This window comes from Olea europaea, unplaced genomic scaffold (genome assembly GCF_002742605.1).
Source record: "Olea europaea var. sylvestris unplaced genomic scaffold, O_europaea_v1 scaffold2470, whole genome shotgun sequence".
NCBI classification, from domain to species: domain Eukaryota; kingdom Viridiplantae; phylum Streptophyta; class Magnoliopsida; order Lamiales; family Oleaceae; genus Olea; species Olea europaea.
The window spans coordinates 64,115-79,759 of record NW_019242913.1 but is presented as its reverse complement, the minus strand read 5'-3'; the positions used below and the strand labels follow the sequence as shown (position 1 = coordinate 79,759).

The 15,645-nt window shown below is 35.4% G+C and overlaps 3 protein-coding genes across 5 annotated transcripts in view; 2 read left to right on the top strand and 1 right to left on the bottom strand.

Moving 5' to 3' along the window:
* Positions 1 to 1,217: 1,217 nt before the first annotated feature.
* On the top strand, positions 1,218 to 5,062 carry LOC111382315 (mechanosensitive ion channel protein 6-like). The gene is made up of 5 exons (XM_023006246.1): positions 1,218 to 3,312; positions 3,576 to 3,699; positions 3,809 to 4,102; positions 4,205 to 4,407; positions 4,531 to 5,062. The coding sequence occupies exons 1-5, from the start codon at positions 1,376 to 1,378 to the stop codon at positions 4,820 to 4,822; spliced, it is 2,850 nt and encodes a 949-aa protein (XP_022862014.1). The 5' UTR covers positions 1,218 to 1,375; the 3' UTR covers positions 4,823 to 5,062.
* A 950-nt stretch (positions 5,063 to 6,012) lies between these two features.
* On the top strand, positions 6,013 to 11,339 carry LOC111382305 (DDB1- and CUL4-associated factor 8-like). 3 transcript variants are annotated; one of them, XM_023006226.1, is made up of 6 exons: positions 6,013 to 6,284; positions 7,052 to 7,303; positions 7,440 to 7,496; positions 7,570 to 7,713; positions 8,122 to 8,868; positions 10,492 to 11,339. In XM_023006226.1, the coding sequence occupies exons 1-6, from the start codon at positions 6,171 to 6,173 to the stop codon at positions 10,819 to 10,821; spliced, it is 1,644 nt and encodes a 547-aa protein (XP_022861994.1). In that variant the 5' UTR covers positions 6,013 to 6,170; the 3' UTR covers positions 10,822 to 11,339. The 3 variants fall into 3 exon arrangements, with proteins under 3 accessions (XP_022861994.1, XP_022861996.1, XP_022861995.1); XM_023006228.1 differs by having other exon boundaries at positions 10,497 to 10,741; XM_023006227.1 differs by lacking the exon at positions 7,440 to 7,496.
* A 133-nt stretch (positions 11,340 to 11,472) lies between these two features.
* Positions 11,473 to 15,645, bottom strand: part of LOC111382309 (hippocampus abundant transcript-like protein 1) — a 5,981-nt gene continuing 1,808 nt past the window's right edge. The window contains exons 2-14 of the mRNA XM_023006237.1: positions 14,999 to 15,110; positions 14,686 to 14,798; positions 13,981 to 14,103; positions 13,661 to 13,863; positions 13,321 to 13,396; positions 13,013 to 13,099; positions 12,822 to 12,902; positions 12,693 to 12,725; positions 12,537 to 12,590; positions 12,421 to 12,462; positions 12,271 to 12,349; positions 11,946 to 12,016; positions 11,473 to 11,841 (exon numbers count right to left, since the gene is read on the bottom strand). Of these exons, the coding sequence (XP_022862005.1) occupies positions 11,728 to 11,841; positions 11,946 to 12,016; positions 12,271 to 12,349; positions 12,421 to 12,462; positions 12,537 to 12,590; positions 12,693 to 12,725; positions 12,822 to 12,902; positions 13,013 to 13,099; positions 13,321 to 13,396; positions 13,661 to 13,863; positions 13,981 to 14,103; positions 14,686 to 14,798; positions 14,999 to 15,110 (1,188 nt within the window). The 3' untranslated portion in view covers positions 11,473 to 11,727. The remainder of the gene's footprint in view (positions 11,842 to 11,945; positions 12,017 to 12,270; positions 12,350 to 12,420; positions 12,463 to 12,536; positions 12,591 to 12,692; positions 12,726 to 12,821; positions 12,903 to 13,012; positions 13,100 to 13,320; positions 13,397 to 13,660; positions 13,864 to 13,980; positions 14,104 to 14,685; positions 14,799 to 14,998; positions 15,111 to 15,645) is intronic.

Genomic DNA, 15,645 nt, shown 5'->3' with positions numbered 1-15,645 from the left:
CTTGATCGTGCTTTCCTTTTCTTCCTGTGCTGCATGTTGACATATTTGCATTTTGGCTGTGCAATGTTTACGCAAAAGGAAAAATGATATAAAAAATGTCTTCCTAGTCGAGAATTTTTTCAAGTTGGTCCTTCAAGTATTTTTCTGACTCTTTTAAAGTTGAAAAATGTAACTCAATTGGTTTTAAACTTTTTTTTTTTTTGTTTTTTGTTTTTAACTCATTCAACCACTAACATTAACTAATGCCATCAGCCGTTCCATTTATGAAAATAATGTCCAATTCGACTTAGGACTTACAAATGTTAGATTAGAAATGAAAAATATGGATTAAGGAAAATTTACAAAATTGTAGTGGACTTTAGTTATTATCTTTCATTGTGATCATTTGTTTAAGGAAAAAGCAACTTCATAATAACATTTTACATGCATTTCTATTTTTAATCCAGTTCAGCAGCCATACATGAACACCTGTTTCTTTCATATAGAGTAAGAGTCTGTTTGATAGTGATTTTAAGAATTGATTTTTTGACCGTTAGGAGAAAAGTGGGGTCCACCTGTGAGAGAGGAAGTCAAATATAACTGTTGAAATAGTGAAATAACGATCAAAAAATCAATTTTTTGGATGAAAAAATGGCTCCCAAACAGGCCCTAAAATTTAGTGATTAAATAAGTCAAAAAAAAAAAAAAAACTTAAGGATTAATGTAAAATTCTGCTCAAACATTGATGACCATATGCGAAATTAGCTCTAAAACCAAATAGTAAAAAGACAATGATACATGTACTTACACATTTTTATCAATATATCCTAGTAAAAAAGAGGACTTAAATTTCATGTCATGCGCAGCTTAAAGAACACTGACGTATGACTCTTCCCATCCATTAGACTCTTAAAAAACCTCGAGGAAATGAAAAGGCCCGATCCCAGCTACCCATTTAGAATCCAAGTTTGAAAATTCCAAAAACGATGAAGGTCAAATTTAAGTACATTGTATTTTAATTTAAAGAAGAGATCATAAAATTGAAATACTAACTCTTTTCCCCTTTTTTTTTTCACGCACGTGTACAAGTATTAAAAAAATAAAAAATGAAGAAATAGAATTTAAAATTGTACCTTCAAGTCTAAATACGATATTAGAATGTTAACATATATACATGTGACGGTGACGGTTCTTATTTCTATTTTGTCTAGTTCAGAAAAGTAATTAGGTAACAGCATTCCGATTCTCTCTTCCAAATTCAATATTATGCTACCTGTTCAAAAACTCGTAGAAATTTCTATATCCGGTGCTCCTCCCCGCCCCCGGTGAAAGTGACAAAAACTCCCACTTAAAACACAATAATCAAATTCAAATCCTGTTAATTCTTTATTTAGAAATGGATTTTTCTTCTTCGTTTAAAAATTCATTGAAATCCCATGGTTCATGTAAGCATACGCGAAGAATTTCTGTAGGTAATGCCAAAGAAGACATGAACGCCGAGCAACAGCCTATTCTTTCCGATCATCGACGGGATTCATCCTCCGCCGCCGCCGTAGACAGCCACCATCTGTCTCGATCGTCTCTCGATTTGGCCGACCGCCGGGAAGTCATAGTGAAAATCGATGGCGGAGATCGAAACGCCAGCGTCACCCCTACCCTCACCCCAAATAGGCGGGAATCAAGCTTGGATTTTTGGAGAGACGAGGGAAACTGCAGCATGCAAAAAGGATCATTCGATTTCCAACGTGGAGATGGAGATGGAAAGGACGTGGTTGAAGATCCGCCCTCGAAATTGATCGGCCAATTCTTGAATAAGCAAAGGGCGGCCGGCGGAGAATTATTGTTGGATATGGAATTGGAAATGGATGAATTACGACATGATCGTCGTAAAACTAGTAGTATTGATAATGTTCCTCGTTTTTCAATGTCCAAGGAGCTGAAGGTTTCATTCCAATCCCCTTCCGTGAATAACAGTACTAGTAGTAATATTGTGATCGATGATAAAAAACATAGTACAGATGAGGATGAATCTTTTTCCGAAGAAGAAGATGACGGACATGATAATCAGAAACTTTATAATCGAAGGCCACTGTCGAACATCAAGATGGAAGGAAGTATTCATAATGGCATTTGTGACGATGGACAGGTTTTGAGGTGCACGCCGATTCAGAGGAGGGCTAGTGTGTTAGGAAGGTTGAAGACTAAGTCGAGGTTGATGGACCCGCCCATGGTGCCAGAGAGAAGGTCAGGGAAGATAAAATCTGATCCACTTCGTTCGGGGTTATTGGGAAGGGTATCGGGAATGATTTCGAAACCAGCAGAGGAAGAAGAGGATGATTCATTATTTGATGAAGATTTTCCTGATGAGTATAAGAGGGCAAAGTGTGATGCACTAACTTTGGCACAATGGATTGGTCTTATTTTGATTGTGACATCTTTATCTTGTACTCTGTCTATTTCTAAGTGGAAAAGTAAACAACTTAGAGGGCTTAGATTGTGGAAATGGGAGGTATTGGTTCTTGTTTTAATTTGTGGGAGATTGGTATCAGGATGGGCTATTAAGATAGTCGTTTTCTTTATCGAGAGGAATTTTTTTATGCGAAAACGGATTTTATATTTCGTTTATGGAATTAGGAAGGCTGTTCAGAATTGTATTTGGCTGGGATTGGTTTTACTTGCTTGGCATTATATGTTTGATAAGAAAGTTGAAGGGAATAATGAGTTCCTTACATATGTTAACAAGTTGATGGTGTGCATGTTGGTGGGAACATTGTTATGGCTAGGGAAAACACTTATGGTTAAAGTTCTAGCATCTTCATTTCATGTCAGCACTTTTTTTGATAGAATTCAGGAATCACTGTTCAATCAATTTGTGATTGAGAAGTTGTCTGGGCCGCCTTTGATTGAAAGACAGAATCAAAAGGAGGAAGAAGAGAGGACTGTGGCCGAGATTTGGCGGCTTCAGAATGCAGGGGCGACTCTACGCCCTGAACTCAGACCACATGCTATTCAGGATGCTAGGAGTGGTAATACAATGGGAGCAGGAGGCGGAGGAGGACTAAGCTTCAAGATATCTGGACCGTTGCCTAAGACTAATCAAGATGATCAGGGCATATCTATTGATCGCTTGCACAAGTTAAATCCTAAGAATGTGTCGGCTTGGAATATGAAAAGGTTGATGAATGTAGCCAAGAATGGGGTTCTTTCTACCTTGGACGAGCAGGTTATTGATAGCTCACAAGGCGAAGAGGCTTCTACCCAGATTGGAAGTGAAAGAGAGGCCAAATGTTCAGCAAGGAAGATATTCAGGAATGTTGCTCAACCTAGGGCCAAGTAAGTCTTTAGATCACCATCTTGGTAAATTCGAGCTCTAATTTTGCCAGAGTTTGTAAAATCTAAAGTAAAATGCTGATTTATTAATTTGAGTTCCTCCGATCCAAATTTTCCATAGTGGTCACTTCTCGTCTCTGCTGCTTGATCCAAAATTAGATGCTCATATAGTTGTCATATCAAGTACAATTGATTGTCCTCTTGGATTTATTGTAATATGATACATGTACATTCGGATAATATTAATATAATTCGTGCCCTATCAGATTCATCTACCTTGAGGACTTAATGCGTTTCTTGCGAGAAGAGGAGGCTTTGAAAACCATGAACCTTGTGGAAGGATCACCTGAAAGTGAAAAAATCAGCAAAGGATGCCTGAAGAACTGGGTGGTATGTTCTAAGTTGTTGGTTCATTATCTCAAAATTTTCATTTGTACATTTTCTTGAAGCATGGCTCTAAAGAGAGTGATGTATCATTGTGTTTATGCCCATTCTTTAGGTTAATGCATTCAGAGAACGAAGAGCTCTTGCCTTGACACTTAATGATACAAAAACAGCTGTCAAAAAACTTCACCAAATGGTGAATGTGATAGTTGGTATCGTCATCTTGATCATTTGTCTAGTAATACTAGAAATTGCAACGAGCAAGTTTCTGCTCTTTTTAAGCTCTCAAATAGTCGTTGTGGCATTTATATTCGGTAATACATGCAAGACAGTATTTGAAGCTATCATATTTGTATTTGTAATGCATCCTTTTGATGTGGGTGATCGATGTGAGGTGGAAGGAGTTCAGGTAGACTCTTAATTATCCTTTTTCTCTATATGTAATATTTGGTTCTTATTTACAATGTTTAGGACATTATCAAATCTATATCCTTAATTTGACAAATTTCAGATGATTGTCGAAGAAATGAACATCTTAACTACCCTTTTTTTGAGATTCGACAATCTGAAGGTATTATATCCAAACAGTACCCTTGCAACCAAACCTATCAGTAACTTCTATCGCAGTCCTGATATGGGTGATTCCATTGATTTCTATGTGCATATTGCTACACCAGCAGAGAAAATTGCTATCATGAAGCAGAGAGTAGTGAAGTAAGTATTAATGAGTGCTAATGCCGCTTTCTGAATGTGTTTGCTTCATTGAACAAAATAACTCAGTGACTCGGTTTATTTTATCATCATTGACTAACCATGTTTGATGGTTGTATCTTGCAGTTATATTGAGAATAAGAAAGATTATTGGTACCCATCACCGTCAGTTGTGTTGATGAATATTGAAGATTTGAACAAATTGAGACTCTGTGTATGGATAAGACACAGAATGAACCACCAAGATATGGGGGAAAAGTGGCAAAGGCGAGCCCTTTTGGTTGACGAAATGGTTAAAATTTTCAAAGAACTAGACATTGAGTATCGTTTGTACCCTCTCGACATCAACATTCGTGCAATGCCTCCTATGAACTCCACCAGACATCCTTCAACACCAGAATCCAAGCAATTGAATTGAAATTGTTGATGAATGCCGCTGTTAAGAGTATGTTTGCCGGGATATAATAAGATTTTAGTTTCGTTTTCTTCTCTTGTGCAATACTGTACAATCCACTCTGTGAACCGAACCATTGAGGTTCTATTTTGCACAATCCCTTCTGCCTTTGAAGGCTGCAGCATATGTGAGAGTTTGTAAATTGACGAAACAAGGGAGATTTTTCCTTTCCTCCTATCTACAAGTTGATGATTTTGCATTGCATTCTCTGTGTGTATATCTCCATGAGTACACTTGTAGGAAGATAAACATAAAGCGTTTTTAAATATTATCGATCAATGATTACATTCATTTTCGTGGGATTTAAGGCAGAAAATGTATTCAAACATTGATCAATAATATTTTCATCTTATTTACTCTATTGTGAGGATTTTACTAAACAAAAAGAGTGATATTGTTCCTTCGTTTATAAAAAATTTCAATTTTGAAGAACTTTTATGATCATCCAATAAGAAATAATAAGATTTTATTGGAAAAGTCCATATTCGGTTCATCTTTCGAAATACTATCACACCTTGAATCTCTCCGTTAAATTTGAATTTCTTGGCTCCAAATTTAACTGTTGGATAGATTTATGTGAAAGAAATGTAATAACCAATGAGCCAAAAAAAATTGAATAAAAACTAATTTTTTATGGTCGGAGATCGAAATGTTATATAAGTGTCAATTGGGTGGGATTGGACAGATGCCAGCCTAGGCCGAGCCATATACAGGCAATCGCCACTTAACCCAATAAAATTTCTCAAGGGGAATTTCCTCCTCCAATTTCATATATGTGATCTACAGGTACACTACAATGTTCATAATGATGTTCATCCTCTTCGCATGGAGGAAGATCCACTTCGAATAAAATATAATTTATTCGAAGTGAGTACACCTCTAACTAAAGAGATGAACATCGTTACGAACATTGCATTATGGATAAATGACATATTCCTAAAGAAATACCCAAGGCATTGACATCAATGGAAGTCCAATAACTAAAAAATTCGTTAAAAACGGTTTATGAGTAGTAGTGGGTTAAAGAACTGGGCCGAGCCTTATAGAATGTAAATGGACCATGATGTCATAACACTACACACGCGGGTCCCAATAGATTTTGCATATAAAAAGTTGATGATTATGTAATAGGACTCATAAATATACATGAAGGTTTCTGGTGAAAGTGGATTTATTAAACCCTAATTGTCTACATTTTTAATTGGCACATTTATGAATATTAAACACCGTTAGTGTTAGTGATAACAGAATTTTTCCATTTATACATATATACAAGTCTGAAATTCTCTATATTTTTTTGGTTTGGGGGATTATGACGAGAAAGAAGGTCGGAACGAGCCTTGACGCGGCAGTCGTTGATGTTTGGAAACGTGAAGTCGGCGCGTTATCCACCCGAAACTTCGCCCGCCGTTTTGCTGCTTCCGTGGTTTTTCCCTATTTACTTATTACTGCATTCTTCTATACGCCATTCTTAATTTGATTTATTTAATTGATAGTTTTTAAGCTTATTTTTGATACTTTGAGGTTGCTTGGGTAGCATTCCATTGGGATCTCAGAATTCGAGTTAGAAATTATCGTATTCAATTTGAACTAATTTACACGAAGTTCCTCTTTTAGTTCCATTTTTAGTGCATTAGTTGGGTCAAGCGTCTAATTGACAGCATGATTTTAGTATTGGAAGTGCGGCAGTGAGAATTGCTATTAACCCGGAATTTTAAAAAGTGAGCACTCTACAAAGTTTACTTTGTTGGGTACTCCTTTGGAAATGACATGATGTATTTTTGAATTATTTGGTGCGAGATTATTACCATATAATCTCTTCATCCCGAATTGATTACCTCTTCTCCTTTTCGGATGAAATGTATCAAAATTAAATAAACTTTTCTTCAAATATCCTTTCTTCCACTTATTTTAATAACAATCCCCTTTTCAGTTTGTACATTTTAAAGTTGAGACTTGGTTCTACATGTTACTTTATGTCACAAATCAAGGTACAAAACCAGAAATTGATTCAACACATTTGATTTTCGGCTCCAACCTAAATGACTATGGCAAGTCATAGCATGGTTCTCAGTTTGGGACACCGGAGTATTTCTCATAGCATCTTCAATTGCGAGCTATAGGGAAATTAGTTCTTTTGCAGATTCGAATTCTTATATACTCACATTTCTCTGCTATATATTTTGACACCAGGATCTTGTGCTTCGTCTTGATATCCTCCTGAAGCTTGAGAAGCACCGAGGCTGCGTGAACACAGTTAGCTTCAATGCTGATGGAGATGTTCTTGTGTCTGGCTCTGACGATAGGAGGATCATGCTCTGGGATTGGGAAATTGGTCGTGTTAATCTCTCTTTTCATTCAGGTCACCATAATAATGTTTTCCAAGCAAAGATCATGCCTTACACTGAGGATCGAAGCATTGTTACCTGTGCTGCTGATGGGCAGGTAATCTGATTGACCTATTTTCTGTCTATGGACAGATGAGGTCAGCCCGGGGAATGTTTACTTCTATCATCAAAGTAGTGGCACTGTGCATCTTAATAACAATTGGAATTGATCTGAAAGTTTTGTAGTTGAATAGGTGATATCAGTCACTAATGGAAAATATTTGAGAAGAGAAGTTGGAGTATTTATACATGTATGTAATTCTGTGCCTTGAACTATGAAGTTTTGAAAGCTTATGTTCTTACGTGGAGAGTTCTTAAATATAGGTAAGGCATGCTCAGATTCTTGAACGAGGAGAAGTGAAGACTAAATTGCTTGGAAGACATCAAGGAGCAGCTCATAAGTTGTCCATTGAGCCTGGAAGCCCTCATCTTTTTTACACCTGTGGTGAAGATGGAATGGTTCAGCATGTAATTTGATTTATTCTTATCTAATTGTCGCTTTTTGTTGTTGCTTCTTTCATTACAAGAATCTTGTTGATCATTGGACTTTTATGCCCTTTTATTTTCTGAAACCCCTGTGAAAATTCGTTTATTGTGAAGTGTTTAGTCTAGGTGTAAAGGTCCACCAGTTAAGCATGCAACGTACAGGCTGCAGAAGTGGGAAGTTCCTCCCACCTTGTTCCTTTTCTTGTTACTTTTTCTTTTTGAAAGGAATAAAGGCTACTGGAAAATTTTCATTACATGATTGTAATACATGACCAGCACGTCACATTTCACATGACAAATGATACTTATATGGATACCTTTTTCATATCTTGCAATTGGCTTTTTGAAGTTTACAAGTCTAATAGTGTGAAACCATTGTAAATTCGACAGGTTGATCTGAGAACTGGAGCTGCTGCTGAACTTTTTACTTGTCAACCTATCGAGAGCCAGAGATTTATGTCCATCATCCATCTAAATGCAATTGCAATAGATCCAAGAAATCCTAATATCTTAACTGTTGGTGGATCAGATCAGTTTGCTCGGTTATTTGACATCCGTAAATGTAAAGTAGAGGGATCAACTGATTTTGGTCAACCTGTTGATTTCTTTAGTCCCCCTCATTTAGTTGATGATGAAGATGTGGGAATAACAGGGGTGGCATTTTCTGAACAGAGTGAGCTTCTTGTGTCTTACAGTGATGAGTTCATCTATCTTTTCTCTAGGGATATGGGACTGGGACCTGATCCACTTTCTACCTCTCAAGTTTTCCATGGCAATGATGCTGGGGATACGAGCCCTGTTAATCATTCAGTTGCATCTTCATCAGACATGGATGCCAATAGAAAAGCATCTTCCAAGGCCTACAAAGGGCATAGAAACTGTGAAACTGTGAAAGGCGTGAGCTTCTTTGGGCCAAACTCCGAGTATGTTGTGAGTGGATCAGATTGTGGTCGAATTTTCATTTGGAAGAAGGGTGGGGAACTCATTCGTGTTATGGAAGCAGATAAACATGTAGTTAATTGCATTGAGTCTCATCCTCATACTATGGTGCTTGCCAGCAGTGGGATAGAGAGTGACATAAAAATATGGATTCCTAAAGCTATTGATAGAGCTACTTTGCCAACAGACATTCAAAAGGTATGTGATGATTTCAAAAGCAAGCCCACCTTTCTCATAATTTTTAGGGGGGTGTATTCAATTGGGATTTTTGAAGGTTTTAATGGACTTTTTCTAAATGACGACTTCTGTAGACTTCATGAATCATTTATAAATTTGTATGAAATTAGTGGAAGTTATTCATAGACTTCTATTGACTTTCATTTTAAATTTTTATAAACTTTTGTAGAATTGAAAAGACTTTTAAAGACTTTCGTTTGAAATAGAATTCACGTGGTTCTAGTGCAATAGTGTGAAATTCTCACATACGAGGTGTTGGTTCCCACAATTCTTTTCCTTCCCCTTCTTCTTCCCATATAATAAAAAAAAATTATAGAAGAATAAAATTTAAGACGTTAATTAAATAAATAATAATCAAAGTTATACATATATATGATAGACAATAAATTTAATATTTGGTATTTTTAATATAATATACTTTTAAAAATAAATAAAAATTAATATATTTAAATTTGATATGAAAAATTTATATTTTAATATAAAATAGATATTTTTCACAAAAAAAAATGAATGAAAAAAGAAAAAAGTTAAAAAAATCCAATTTAATTTTTTTATGGAAAATAGAGATAAACAATAAGAGAGAGAGAGAGAGAGAAATAAATGAAAATAAATATAATCAATAGAAAAAAATAAATTTTTATCATACCTGTTCGTATAAAAAAAAAAAAAAAAAACCTTCTCTCTCAAAATCTTATGATTAATAAGAGACAAATTTTAAGATTTTATATTAGTACTTTATACTTAAAAGTTAGTAATCCAGTGACTTTTATAAAAGTCTATAAAAGTCACTAAAATTTAAATACCCCAAGCTTTGTAGAGATTTCTAAAAAGTTTTAATTGAATGTACCGTAACGTTTAGAGATTTTTTAAAAGTATATAAAAGTCTCAAGTAAATACATCGTGACTTTTAGAGACTTCTTAAAAGTATATAAAAGTCTCAATTGAGTACATCACTACTTCTAGAAAGTCTTAATTAAATACCCCTAAACTTTTTAAATCCCCAAAAAGCTTAAAAGTCTCAATTGAATATACTTCTCTTAATTTAATTTTGTATCAGTATTGGAATCTAATGTAGTGAATGATGAAATTTTGTCATGGTAAAATATAAATTAAGAGAAGTACAAATTAGTTAATTGTCATAGTATAAATTAGTGCAGTATTCAGAAAATGCGTCTCTGCAATCAATTGGAATATACACAGGGTCATATCATTCGGGTTGCCTTCTCAATAAATCTGATACTACAAATTTAGTTTACCTTGAGAAGTTGAGAAATCATTTTCATTAGGGCTGCTCACAGATCAAAATCAACTTTAGCGTTCAAATAGAGCTCTGGGTGCTGCCATCATTTGAAAGATTCACTACATATCTCGACATGAGCCGGGGTCTTATATCTGGTTTTCTTACTATGTAATAGCGTCATTCTCTGTGGAATTACACTATGATCAAAGAATTACAGATTAGTGAAACTTGCTAATAAATTGTTAATTTTAAACTTGCATTTTAAAATGTTGTTTTAGATGACATCTCTGTTTAGAAACTTCATGGCAGAAGAGGAAGTTCTTACGTCTCTGTATTCTTTATAGGATAGAGTCCTGAACTTCACCCCTCGTCTATTTGGTTTCCTTCCTCCCTTCGGTGTCTATGACGACAATGAAAGTGATGATGATGGTGACGATGATGATTATGATACTGATGACGAAGATGAAGATGAAGATGATAATGAGGTTGAGACTGATGAGCAGGAAGAAGAGGAAGATAGGGAAGAAGACGATGGTGAAGATTTTATTTTCCTTCAAGATACTGATGAACATGATAATGAAATTGATGGTTCAGAAGATTTCTACGATGATGAGGAAGAAGATTCTAGTGAAAGTGAGGAGATGGATTATGGTAACGACAGTGCAGATGATTGATGATTATAGTGATTTTGGGGGTGTTGATGGTGACTTAGATGACCGACAATGATGGATTTTATTGATGGTGAAATTGACAACAATGAAGGTGATCTTGTTAATTGTGTTGCCGATAATTTTGCTCTTTCTATTTCCAGCAAAGACCCAAAGCAAAAGCTTGGATGTACCACTCAGTTTCTCCTCGGGACCTGCTGTTGAACTTGTTTTCCCTGCAAATGAGACGGAGGACAAGTGCAGAGGCAATGCGGAGAATTCAGATGTGTGATAGGATCGGCTACAGCTGCTTCTCTCATAATACTAAGTATGATGGTTCGTCAGAAGATGGTGGAGATACCTCCACTAATAGAGACATTTCTATTTGAATGATGCTGGAACAACCATTTAGGTCTCAAACAAGTTCAGAAATCGTATATAGCAGTACATTGATTAGGTTAAACTATAATAGGGTGTGCTTTCTGTTTTTCAATACTTATTTGTTCTCTTTTTGTTAGCATATCTATTGATTTATTTTTCAAATATCTTGCCTTCTTTTTCTTCTATTTATCCTCTTATTTTCGCGTGCTAGTCTCACCTGTATATTTGGGCATGTTGTGGTGTGGCTTTAGATTGCAATACCTAGCTGACTGAATACTGCGATGTCAAATAATGAGATAATCTCTAGTTGTTTCCCATATGGGAAATATTAAATACAGAATAATGATGCGAAAGTTTTACACTCAAATTAACAGTAACAAAAGGATTATTCCTTGTAAAAGTGTTCTTATCATCAATTCTATTGATTCTTTTACAAATCAATTTTAGATAAATTCATATCGCATTTATATACGACAATGTATACATTGAAATCAAACCATTATATACACTTCCAATTTTTTATCCTCACAAATGCACCGCATAAATGAAACTTTATGCCAAAGTAGGGGCAGAGCAAGTATTCCGATTTAGGCCTCTGTTCACTTCTCTGTCTTTTGGCATTAAGGGAATAATCTTTATCACTATACTCAGAATGAATCCTATAAACTGCACATAAAAACAAGTGATTACGTTTGTTCAATAAAAATGTAATAAAAGCTTGAACAGCTGCCAATTAAAAGACTATTAGCCTATAAAGTGAATGTCCTTACCCAAGCAAGTCCAATGCACAAAATACTGAAACCGGGGAAATTGAATGGAGCTCTCTCAGACAAGAACAAAGCTGGAAAAAGGCGCAGTGTTAAGGTGTAAGCCAGCAGTTGAGATTTGAGAGTTTTCAACACCAATCATACGATATGTACGATGATGATTGACAGTGTTTGTCAAACAATCATCATCATATTAATCTATTTCAAAAAATTTAAAGAACGGTATTTTAAATAAATTGTCCATATTTTACCACATCAAACATTGTCAACTATGATCGTACAAGTAGATTAATTATTTCATCACAAACAACGAAAATTTTTAAATCACCTGAAAGAGGGCTATATATTAATGGAGAGATGACATTGGCAAATGATGCTATTCCCAAAAGGCAACCCTGAGCAATCCCCTATTAAATGGAAAAAGTGGATCAGCAGTTTGGAGAAAAACTATGGGTCACTTGTATCCGCGAAAACTTACTTGTTCACAGGGTCCAACTTGTTTTGAAACAATGCATCTTATCTGTAAGTGTAAAATACATTTGTCAGCGAAATAGATGAGTAGAGCATGCTCATATTATAGTGTACGGAACTCACACTTGGGCTTGCAAGGAAAAGGAAAACACTCAACCAAGCAGAAACATAGGGTACCTGCAGATGGGACAAAAACGATGCATTTCAATATTACACGAGTGTCGGTTAACAAAAAGAAACAAATTTGTAGCAAAACTTGCACTATAGCAGAGGAGTTACCCAAGAAGACCATGCTAAGCTGTAAAGTAGCATCTGCAAAAAACCAGACAACAAATGATCAAATCTGTGCCCCAACCCCCCATGTTTGGAGAAAAAGAAAAAAGTGTGTTAAAAAAGATGGAAGTATACATTCAGGAATCCAGCAAAGAGTCCTACAGAAAGCAGTATCTCCTCTCCTATAAGAGGTCCCAATATAGGCATGAAGATCATCTGCACAAATTCTTAAATTTTAGTAGGTCTATATGTGAAGCCACCAAAATAAACGAAAAGAGGAAATAACTTCATATAATAATTAGCAAAAATGACTCATTTGAGAATACATTTGATACGGTCGCTCCAATGTAGGTAATGAGCCATATATCAGCAAATTGGTTTTTTCTGAACTGGAAGCGCGCCTTTAAGTAATACTGCAGGGGAAAAAGTACCAATACTGTGAAAATAATATTTCATTTGTATTGAGAATTATCATATGCTAAGTAATAAAAAGAAGAAGAAAAATATTATATCCACAATGTTGTCACTATATCAACAACAATTACATAACAACACGTACAATCAATATCTGTAATGTTACTATACATGCCCAATGATGCATTTGAACAATAACCACAATAATGAAAGAGAGTACCATTAAGAAGGCTTGAACTCCAGCCTCAGCAAGGCTATTGAAGAAAGCAACAAATGCTGCTACCGAAAACGTAGTGCTGCAGTAAGAGGATTGCAAGATGATTGACTATTCTTTTAGCACATCCAACAAAATAATAAAATTACTCAGAAAAGCTACATTCCAATGAACACAAAAGGATAAAAACAATATTACTACTTCTAGTAGAAAATGAACAGTTGACAGTGGAGATGAATAAAGAGCTCTGTGTCCTTCATAGTCAAGAAAGTGACATGCATAATGGAATTTCTTGAGGTTTTGAAATGTTAATACAAAAGAAAAGTTCGAGGAGATGTTATCCTACCTGCTCTTAAGCAAGTGAATGATATCCTTTGGTGATGGAATTTGCTTAAAGAAATCTATCTCCCTTAATGATTCACAACCAACTTGATCTCTATCAGTTTCTGGCTTCAAGATTGGCTCCTCCAAAACATTAGTCTGGGGAGTGAGATCCTTAAGAAAGATTCTCATGTACACAGCAGCAGCAATGGATACGGCTGCTGCAACCTGAATGAATTGAATTACACGCTTATTAGCATCAAAAACATACTAAGCTCGGGTTTAGAAAAACGCAGTAGTCATTTACAGCCAAGTAAAATGAAGGAAATTTAATTCAAGAAAGACCTGAAATATCTGGGCCGTGGACAGTAAGCGAGCAGCGAAGGTACTACAAAGAGATGCACCCGAAACTACACCTGCCAGGACTCCAAATGCAGAGACACGCTTTCCCTCTGTCACACTGTCTGCCTGGAAACACAAATATTTCCCAGTTATAATTCAATATGAGTTTATTGTTAACATTGCACTCTCAAATAGCAGTCATCTTAGCTCGTATTTAATGATTCTAATTACTAGATTTTTCATATGATATGTAGGAATTCTGTAAGCAAATGGCAGGTAGTGTAATATCATTACCGTATTCTAGATTTTTATAATTTTGATTAATGTAAAATAAGTAGATAAATCAAGAAACATGATGCAAAACTAAAAAACCACATTAATGTAAGAGTAAGGAATTATAGCAAAACGAAAGAATGAAATAAACTGAAGCATCATATTCAAAGGATAACCGAAGACCTACAAAAGGGAAAAAAGAAGCTTGCTTGAGTTTAAGATAATCAGTAGGATCCCAGCCTAGAATTTCGATTCCAAGGCCCCAATTTACCACTACCAAATAGCATGTGACTCCTAAAAGTTTCCTCTTCTCTTAAATTCGTAAATTTTCTTTGGCAGAAGGCAACGCAAGGGTAGCATAGATAAACAGGATAAGGGAAGAAAAGCATGTGGAGAACCATATGCATGAAGAAATAGAGAAAAGTTTAGAATTACCAAATAACCAAGAGAAATGCATAGAACACCGCCTTCGCAAACCATGGCTGTTATAGTCTTCAACACATAATATGCGTAGAAGAAGTTCGTTGTCCTCTCCCATGCCAGTATTGCTGCATATACGTGGACAGTGTGTGTAAAAATATTGATGTAAACCATGAACAAGAAAATATGAATTAGGCTGCTTGGAGTTTCATGTACAAGTTCCAGGCTAGTAACCAAGTAAAGTTTCAGTCATGATTTAAACCACAAGATCAATGTACAAGACACTAATAATACGAAAAAATTGCAAATGAAATTATGAAATTGGTACCTAATGGGATGATGGAGAGAGTCATAGGGATGGTGAGCAAAGCTTTCCGTCCATACGCATCTGACATATTCCCAATCAGTGGCATTATGACCACAGACCCCAATCCTGCAATCTGCATTCAGTACATATAACATTAGAAGTTCGTAAATTGTTCTATCCCAATTTATTTGACCATTACAGCTTCTGTTAGATTTTCAATCGCGTTTATTATGGAACCTCGGAGCACAACAAAAGTAATTGTCACATCCTGCGTCACGAATTTGCCAGAGGATTCACTTATACTCTCTTTTGTTACCCTGTGTTTGCTATTTATTATCCTCACAATTAGAGGGATCATTTCAATATATTTATAAATTGAACAGTAAAGGAATTTGTTAAGAGTGGCACATGGCATTATGAACACCCCTATATATATGTTTATATACCTATAGCACTACTCTTCAAAAAAACGTTCCCCAACATGAGACGTCAAGTGATAAAAGAAATAAAACTACATTTTAGAACTAGTTGTTGCCAGATTTCCAAATATCCGGTCGATATACATATGGTTTAACATGTGATTTCCACCAGACATTAAGGATGAAGGTCTTATTCAGGTAGAGTTTTATGATCATTTTCTATTAACAAGCCATCTTCTTTCCAAACAT

Bases quoted from the DNA above. Each gene is read 5' to 3' on its own strand.
- LOC111382315 (XM_023006246.1), top strand. From the start codon at position 1,376: ATGGATTTTTCTTCTTCGTTTAAAAATTCATTGAAATCCCATGGTTCA. The intron at 4,103-4,204 runs GTAGACTCTTAA...GACAAATTTCAG, and splicing joins GTGAGGTGGAAGGAGTTCAG to ATGATTGTCGAAGAAATGAA. The intron at 4,408-4,530 runs GTAAGTATTAAT...TGTATCTTGCAG, and splicing joins ATGAAGCAGAGAGTAGTGAA to TTATATTGAGAATAAGAAAG.
- LOC111382305 (XM_023006226.1), top strand. From the start codon at position 6,171: ATGACGAGAAAGAAGGTCGGAACGAGCCTTGACGCGGCAGTCGTTGAT. The intron at 7,304-7,439 runs GTAATCTGATTG...GTAGTTGAATAG, and splicing joins CCTGTGCTGCTGATGGGCAG to GTGATATCAGTCACTAATGG. The intron at 8,869-10,491 runs GTATGTGATGAT...TATTCTTTATAG, and splicing joins TGCCAACAGACATTCAAAAG to GATAGAGTCCTGAACTTCAC.